Genomic DNA, 8,835 nt, shown 5'->3' with positions numbered 1-8,835 from the left:
ACCTGGTTTTGCGGTCAGATGCGCTAACCGTTACTCCACACTTTGTCTTGTTATAGGTCTACAACTGAATGGACACTTTAATACACTTATCTTCACAAGTAATACATAAATGAACAAATAGACACCGGCAACAACAAAGGAAATACAGCAGAACCTCTGTTAACCCTGGTAATGAAGGGGGTGAACTGAACGGTTAATCGAAAAAATCGGATAATGCGTACTACAAAAGATTTTCATAAATTAAGTGCATAGGCTTAATACTTCATTATCTTACGCAATTTTCTCCGTACTATTGTATTTAACATGCCAGGTAGTGGATCAGAAGTTCACTAATTTATGTCCGGTTGTCAGTGACGGGTTTTAAGCGCCAAGGGAATCCTTGTAATGATTGTCGCGGAAAGATATCGGTAGGGTCTCGTATTGTAGATTTACTTTCTCGTACTTTATACACTTTATCTTTTTTTTTATACTAAATAGCGCACAGTTATAACGCCGACATCAGCTATAGTCTCTACTTTCCCAAACTCCCCAATTACTTGCACTTCTTTTTCCGATACTATGCACAACACATTTTCTTTCGACACTCATGGAAGACATTTTGTATAGAAGTTAAACAGTACGGCCACTCGAACGGAAGGACAAAGACCAAATGGTGCACAGGTTTGCAATTGTGTGAAACTTGTTGGAGTCATTTCTTTGAAAGCAGATATTTTACAAGTGGTAAAAAAACACCCCCTCCCACAAGTAACAAGTGACTGCTACTGTTGCCGGAAGCGCGCGGAAGCATTTCTGCGACATCGTGTAATGGCAAAGCTTCTAGAAAAACAGAGCGAGAAAGACAGTGGGATAATCCACCGATCGGTTAATAGGGTGACGGATAATCGGGGTTATACTGTAAGTGTAATGCGTAATATGAAATCCGACGTAAATAAATGCAAGAATAGAATAAATTACAATTACTGAATAGAAGAGCAAATAAGTACACACATTCTATTTTGACACACTTTAAACTCAAAATGCATACCTTTGAATAGTAGTTGATAATGCCTTAATATTACTGTAAGCAGCTGCACTATTATTTCATAAATCATTTTTAAGAAGATAGAATGTTATTAACAAAAAGAAAAGTACTCTTTAGTTCAAATGCTGTACTTTCAGGATGCATGTTGTTGCTCTTGACGATACCCAACTGTAATATCTGGATGAATGAATCAAAGAATGAATCAAACAGTCGGTGAATCCATGAATCAATGAATCCATGGATGAATGAATTAATGAATCGATGGATGATGTAGTGACAGAGGAAGAATTATCAATTAAATACCGGCCTATACGATGAAAATTTCTTCCTTGCAAGGGCTTTGCATACTGACTACAGCGCCAGGCGTTCAATATCAATATATGATTTCTATTTTTCGTAACCGGTTGTGCGCAACTCTACTACCTATTTCTGCTACTAATGCTGCTATTCATTCTGCTGCTGCCACATCAATATTTTGGATACAGGCACCTTGGCTCTGCCGTGATAGAATATGCTGCAATAGATGTTGCATTGTTCCATGTCAGTGGCGGAAATCAGCGCCGTTGTATAACACTTGCAATAGGAAAAAGTCATTGGATAAGTGTACTAGAATACTTGCAGATACATAATCAAAAATAAACTTTATTCAGGGTTGCAACAGTACAAAGTGAACAAGGCTTTAAGTGGTGAAGGCAGACGACTACGGTACAAATTTTGATACATAATTTTGCATGGCACGATTTTGCTCTTTTAACCGTTAATTAATGGTGTTATGTTTAAAGTGTCCGCGGTGTAGGTCTTACGCTGCATCTTCCTGTCGTTGAAGACGATGATAGATACGAACTTAAGCCTTCAAGGTGATCGGCTTGTAATAAAATAACACAATGGGAAAGTGTGCATCGCTTTGGTATTTGGTCAAAAAGCTACGTGCACTGTCCCCTTCACTTTTTCACCTTTATAATTTGTATTTTTCACTTAAATTTACCCGTTCGCGATATGAACTCATCCCATCAATTACAAGCAATCTCCTGTGCCTGCACCATTGTTCTCAATGCAATTTTAAACAATATTTCTTCACCTTTGCAATGGTTAACCTCTACTTTCGCACTCTCCTCTTGCGTTGTGAGACATTTTACACGCCAGGTCATCGCAAAGCGCTCTTACCCTATGCAAAAGTATTCCTAATGTTTAAGTTTTGGTTGTCAGAAACGACACAAAGAAAGAATAGTTGAGATTGAGGGCGGAAGCAATGATGGATGATAATAATAATAATAATAATAATAATAATAATAATAATAATAATAAGGTAGGTATTTTTAACTCACCTACCCAGTCGATAAAATTGTAATAAATACGAAATGAAAAGTGCTGAAGTATATGAATCAAAATTATAAGTACCAGTACTTATGTTGTCTTATGATGAATGTATAAGTGACTTAAAATGAGATAGGCTTTGCCGGCATACTAAAGACTCTTGACTGGCATTAATCTCTCCAACGTTAACGATAAGTATGCCGTTCTTCCGTAGTTAGTCTATTCGTATTTCACACCTTGCAATTCTCTGTCAACTTGAAGCAGAAATAATAATAATAGTAATAATAATAATAATAATAATAATAATAATAATAATAATAATAGTAATAATAATAATAGTAGTAATAATAATAACTTTGCTCTAGAGTATGCCATTAGGAAAATCGAGGATAACAGAGAGGGTTTGGAATTGAACGGGTTACATCAGCTGCTTGTCTATGCGGATGACGTGAATATGTAAGAAGAAAATTCTCAAACGATTAGGGAAAACACGGGAATTTTACTGGAAGCAAGTAAAGGGATAGGTTTGGAAGTAAATTCCGAAAAGACAAAGTATATGATTATGTCTCGTGACCAGAATATTGTACGAAATGGAAAATATAAAAATTGGAAATTTATCTTTTGAAGAGGTGGAGAAGTTCAAATATCTTGGAGCAACAGTAACAAATATAAATGATACTCGGGAGGAAATTAAACACAGAATAAGTATGGGAAATGCCTGTTATTATTCGGTTAAGAAGCTTTTATCATCCAGTCTGCTGTCAAAAGTTTGAAAGTTAGAATTTATAAAACAGTTATATTACCGGTTGCTCTTTATGGTTGTGAAACTTGGACTGTCACTTTGAGAGAGGAACATAGGTTAAGGGTGTTAGAGAATAAGGTGCTTAGGAAAATATTTGGGGCAAAGAGGGATGAAGTTACAGAAGAATGGAGGAAGTTACACAACACAGAACTGCACGCATTGTATTCTTCACCAGACATAATTAGGAACATTAAATCCAGACGTTTGAGATGGGCAGGGCATGTAGCACGTATGGGCGAATCCAGAAACGCATATAGAGTGTTAGTTGGAAGGTCGGAGGAAAAAAGACCTTTGGAGGAGGCCGAGACATAGATGGAAGATAATATTAAAATGGATTTGAGGGAGGTGGGATATGATAGAGAATGGATTAATCTTGCTCAGGATAGGTACCAATGGCGGGCTTATGTGAGGGCGGCAATGAACCTCCGGGTTCCTTAAAAGCCAGTAAGTAAGTAAGTATTATTATTATTATTATTATTATTATTATTATTATTATTATTATTATTATTATTATTAATGGCGGTGATACCGTAACCGCTGGTCTTGAGGGATTTCGTCAGTATCCAGTATAACTAGATAAACTATTCGCAAGAATGACGACGAAGGGGTCGAATACTCAGAGATTCGAGGCAGATAATGAATGGTATTAGGAACTGGCTGAGAGGATTGTTAAAATCACGCATGCGTGGTTGAGTTGCCGTTTATTGAACCTGGATTCCATGCTGGGCTCAGGAATCTGCAGTTGCATTCACGCTTACGCAACAATGCAGGACCGAGGCGCTATTCATGCTCTGGGAATGGAGCGAACGGATCATATTCTGTAGTGACCAACTTGGCTCGATGGCCGGACTCCCATATGCGTGGTTAATATTACGCGGCATTGCGCTGAATGCTGCGTTCTGTTCATAGGAAGGATGAAGCACGTAATGGAGTTGTACAAGTTGTATCCACATTAAAAGATGGCTTGTTTCTGAACTGCACTCAGATTCATAATGCAAAAAAGAAGACATTTGATTAATTTATAGTAGGCTAATTAGCCTATATTTGTTCCATGGTATGACTAGATACTTTTTTTATCCTTTTTCTCTTTAGGCCATAGGATAGAATTTAATGCACCTATGATCTTGCTGCCACTATTCATTCTGAAATCTATCATTTCCTTCGAATTTTTTTGACTTAGATAGATAGATAGATAGATAGATAGATAGATAGATAGATAGATAGATAGATAGATAGATAGATAGATAGATAGATAGATAGATAGATAGATAGATAGATAGATAGATAGATAGATAGATAGATAGATAGATAGATAGATAGATGGATGGATGGATGGATGGATGGATGGATGGATGGATGGATGGATGGATGGATGGATGGATGGATGGATTTATTCGTTCCATAATATTCTTACATTTGCTTTATAGCATTGAATAAAGTACATACCCAATTCTTACGTTTAACATATAAAATGAAAATATGAAATATGTTATTTAACGACTCTCTATCAACTACTGAGTTATTTAGCGTCGATGGAATTGGTGATAGCGAGATGAGGCCGAGGATTAGACATAAATTATCTGACATTTGCCTTACGGTTGGGAAAAACCTCGGAAAAAACCCAACCAGGTAATGAGCCCAAGCGGGAATCGAACTTTCGCCCGAGCACAACAATGGATCAGTAGGCAAACGCGCTATCGCCTGAGCTAAGCCGATGGTCTTTCCTTCGATGTTCCTTTGTTGTTGAACCTTGACCACGGAGTAGTACCCGGTTCTCAGACAGCAAACTGAGGGAGTCAGTTTTTATTTTTATTTTGGATAACTTTGAATACTTTCCTCCAGACACTACATAACAGAAATGACTGCAATATGCATGCAACTGTTTTGTGCAGTTCAGTGCAGGGGCATACGGCAGGGATACAGCATGTCTCCAGTCTTTTGTAAAGTAATATATTGATCTATTTAGTTCGGTGAAGGTGAAAATGCAGAGTAATAGGAATACAAATCAATGAAAAGTTTCTTTTCATAAGCTACTTCATACGCTGATTATCAGGTAGTGGTTGACATGATCTTGAGGATATGGAATATATGGTCAGAAAGTTACACCAAGAATGTATAAAATGGAGCCTAACAATAAACCGGACCAATTTAAAATATATGTGCGTAGATAGTCTATGTGGATGACGTGAATATATTAGGAGAAAATCCACAAACCATTAGGGAAAACACGAGAATTTTACTGGAAGCAAGTAAAGAGATAGGTTTGGAAGTAAATCCCGAAAAGACAAAGTATATGATTATGTCTCGTGACGAGAATATTGTACGAAATGGAAATATAGAAATTGGAAATTTATCTTTTGAAGAGGTGGAGAAGTTCAAATATCTTGGAGCAACAGTAACAAATATAAATGATACTCGGGAGGAAATTAAACACAGAATAAATATGGGAAATGCCTGTTATTATTCGGTTGAGAAGCTTTTTATCATCCAGTCTGCTGTCAAAAAATCTGAAAGTTAGAATTTATAAAACAGTAATATTACCGGTTGTTCTTTATGATTGTGAAACTTGGACTCTCACTTTGAGAGAGGAACATGTGTTAAGGGTGTTTGAGAATAAGGTGCTTAGGAAAATATTTGGGGCTAAGAGGGATGAAGTTACAGGAGAATGGAGAAAGTTACACAACACAGAACTGCACGCATTGCATTCTTCACCTGACATAATTAGGAACATTAAATCCAGACGTTTGAGATGGGCAGGACATGTAGCACGTATGAGAGAATCCAGAAATGCATATAGAATGTTAGTTGGGAGGCCGGAGGGAAAAAGACCTTTAGGGAGGCCGAGACGTAAATGGGAAGATAATATTAAAATGGATTTGAGGGAGGTGGGATATGATGGTGGGGAATGGATTAATCTTGCTCAGGATAGGGACCAATGGCGGGCTTATGTGAGAGCGGCAATGAACCTCCGGGTTCTTTAAAAGCCAGTAAGTAGATTACTAATAGTTAATACTTAAATTTGAATGAAACTAGCGCTGAGTTAGTTCCTGTGATTTCGGAAATGAAAATCGTTTACAAGGCATAACAAAAGCCTTAAACTAACTAACCTGTCGTAGATTCGTATATGCAAGTTGTGTAAGCGAAGTACGAAGAAAAGACCTTAGTTTAGCCTAAATTTGGATAAAAATATTAAAATAAACATTTCTAGAGCTTTCGCATACTTAGGGAATACGTCCAATATCAAGGATAGAATTTCGTCATGTTGGAAGATCCCACAGAAAAACCCTCTTCTTCCAGATATCGCACAGAGCTGCAGAAGTTATATCTGTATAATTGGAAGTATTTTTGGCAGAATGGCAACTAAGACAAAAGAATGCCGCAACTAAGCGAATACATTTTTCTTTCCACTGGACGGGCATGCAGAGATACAGATCTGATATCGGCATCAGATAATACGAAACACGTATTCCTACTTCACGTTTTTTTACAACCAGTGCGGAAAGCGCAGAGTACGACGGATTAGAAAAGGTCTGTCCTGTCTTTAAGGACATGGTTCTTTCCTCTCCCCTCACCTCCTATTGGCCGCTATACCTGAGCGTTCCCATTTTCTCTGGATCCCATTGGTTGTCACATAAGAGTGGAGTAGGGTGAGAAGCGAAACTTTTGCCGCTCGGTTCGAAGTAGTGAATGTATGTCAGTAGTGTAGCGAGGCCGTGCTGTGTACTTTCTGTTCAGTCAGTGCTGGGACAGCTACCTTATGAGGTCAACTGTCTGACGACGACTCAGCGAGGCAACGAAACCCGGACCGCCGGGAAACTTTCGTATCTGTGTATTCAGTGGTTTAACGTCCGACGGGCGCAAAAGGAAAGGCAAGACTCGTCCACATACGGTTATATTCCACTGACTTCTTCGAAATGGTGAGTACACTGTTAACAGAATTGTAATAGTGTGTATTGAACCGCTCTCCCTTTGCTCTTGCATGATAGAGAAAAGGTGCACGATGACAGGGAAAAGGCAGTGTTTCGAATTCCAGCATCCCAACTTGGAAAGCTAACACTTTCAATTGTTTAGCCAAATACTGTAGGCCTACATATCACAGATAAGTTTTCAAATACGTAAAAACAACAGTTCATAGTTCAATACATTTAAAGTTGCGTGCAGCCACTAAAATGGTTCAGAATCACTCTGTGATGTTTCTTTTATTATCAATATGTTGTTCTGTGTTGTCTCAACACGGCACTGCTACCATACATCCCTCTAGAATCCCGAAAATCAGCTCAGAATATACTACACTGAGGGACTGAAACTCTTCCATTCAGGCTGCCCGGGTTCGACCCCGATCAGGTCTGGATGGAATTTTTGTGGACAAAACAGACGTTGCAGACTGTTTTCTCGGGGCACTCCCATTTTCCTTTATAATTCCACCAACATTCTCCTCTTCCCCCTCATTTTATCTATCATCTTTAATAGTAAACATAGACTGGGGTGAAGTCTGAGGGTAGTACAGGTTTCCGATGCTGATTTGGGTTCTAAAGGCTTGGGACTCTGAAGCCTATCTGCAGGACCCAGGAAGGATGGCCCGCCTGTCAGCGTCGGATTCACGAATGCTACCCAGACTATGTTCATCGCAATGGGCTGAAACGGCCTAAATGCAAGATCCATCTTGGATCCAGCCTTCGTGAAATCAAACAATCACTCAATCAATGGCCTGAAACGCCCTCTAGAAATAGAACTTGAGAGAGTTTCGGTCATGTTTGGCTAGGTAGCGGTTTCTCCTACAGTCAGTTTCAAAATATATTTCTTTTACACACGTTGATCAAGCGCCACAGTTAGTTTGTAGCTTAAGTAGCTGTATGTTTTCGGATAAAATTCTGATTTAATTCAAATTTATTTCGACATTTTCGAGGAAATTTTCTCTTTAATAGGCCTAGTTAATTTTTACCGAAGTTTTTTGTTTTTGTTTTTTTTTTTGTTTTATAATTTCATGCTTTAATTATATCCTATGCTTTTAGTATTCGGTAGGACTTTTCAGTACATGTGTTTTTTTTTTATTTAGACTAAATTTTTCTAACACGTGAAGACTTGGACAGGAATCTTTCTTTGCACCCTGACAGTTTAATTTAACCCTTTCCGTCCACTCTTGCCATCTTACATCATATTATATTTTGTGCGAGATCGTGCGTATTTGCTTGTTTTCCGCACAGAACCAATACGCGGTAAGTGTGAAATACCACATTCAGTATTCCCAACGTAACACACATAACAATTTACCTCTTCTTACCGCTTAAGCGCGACATTCATTTTACTGCTTTAGGCTTTTAACATATTATTTTTAGAGACGTTTAACATAGTAATAATTATAAATTGGAAACTTACCACTACAATTTCACCTAAATTGCAATGTTAATTATTGTTTTTAAATATTTGCGAAAATTAAGTGAAGTCTACTACTCCACGAAACTTATTGCATTCCTGATACAAGTAACATTAAGGAAGCCGTGAAAAAATTAACGAGATTCCAGATGCCGATGTTATTACTGCAATATGTTATATAAATAATATTGTTAAAATATTAAAATGAAAAATAAATCATTACATAACCTTACCGTTTGTTTTAAGTTCGCATTTATAGACTGGGGGAAAAAAAGACAGACGTATATCACGGCCTGCTGGAGTATAGATATTTTTGTTTTCTAAA

At 37.7% G+C, this 8,835-nt stretch overlaps 1 protein-coding gene across 1 annotated transcript in view; it reads left to right on the top strand.

Moving 5' to 3' along the window:
- The first annotated feature begins 6,803 nt into the window (after positions 1 to 6,803).
- Cht7 (chitinase 7) overlaps positions 6,804 to 8,835 on the top strand; it is a 290,200-nt gene continuing 288,168 nt past the window's right edge. Inside the window, exon 1 of the mRNA XM_069829723.1 lies at positions 6,804 to 7,054. Coding sequence (XP_069685824.1) covers positions 7,052 to 7,054 — 3 coding nt within the window. The 5' untranslated portion in view covers positions 6,804 to 7,051. The remainder of the gene's footprint in view (positions 7,055 to 8,835) is intronic.

This window comes from Periplaneta americana, chromosome 6 (genome assembly GCF_040183065.1).
Source record: "Periplaneta americana isolate PAMFEO1 chromosome 6, P.americana_PAMFEO1_priV1, whole genome shotgun sequence".
Classification (NCBI taxonomy): Eukaryota; Metazoa; Arthropoda; class Insecta; order Blattodea; family Blattidae; genus Periplaneta; species Periplaneta americana.
This window is presented reverse-complemented; position numbering and strand designations above follow the sequence as displayed.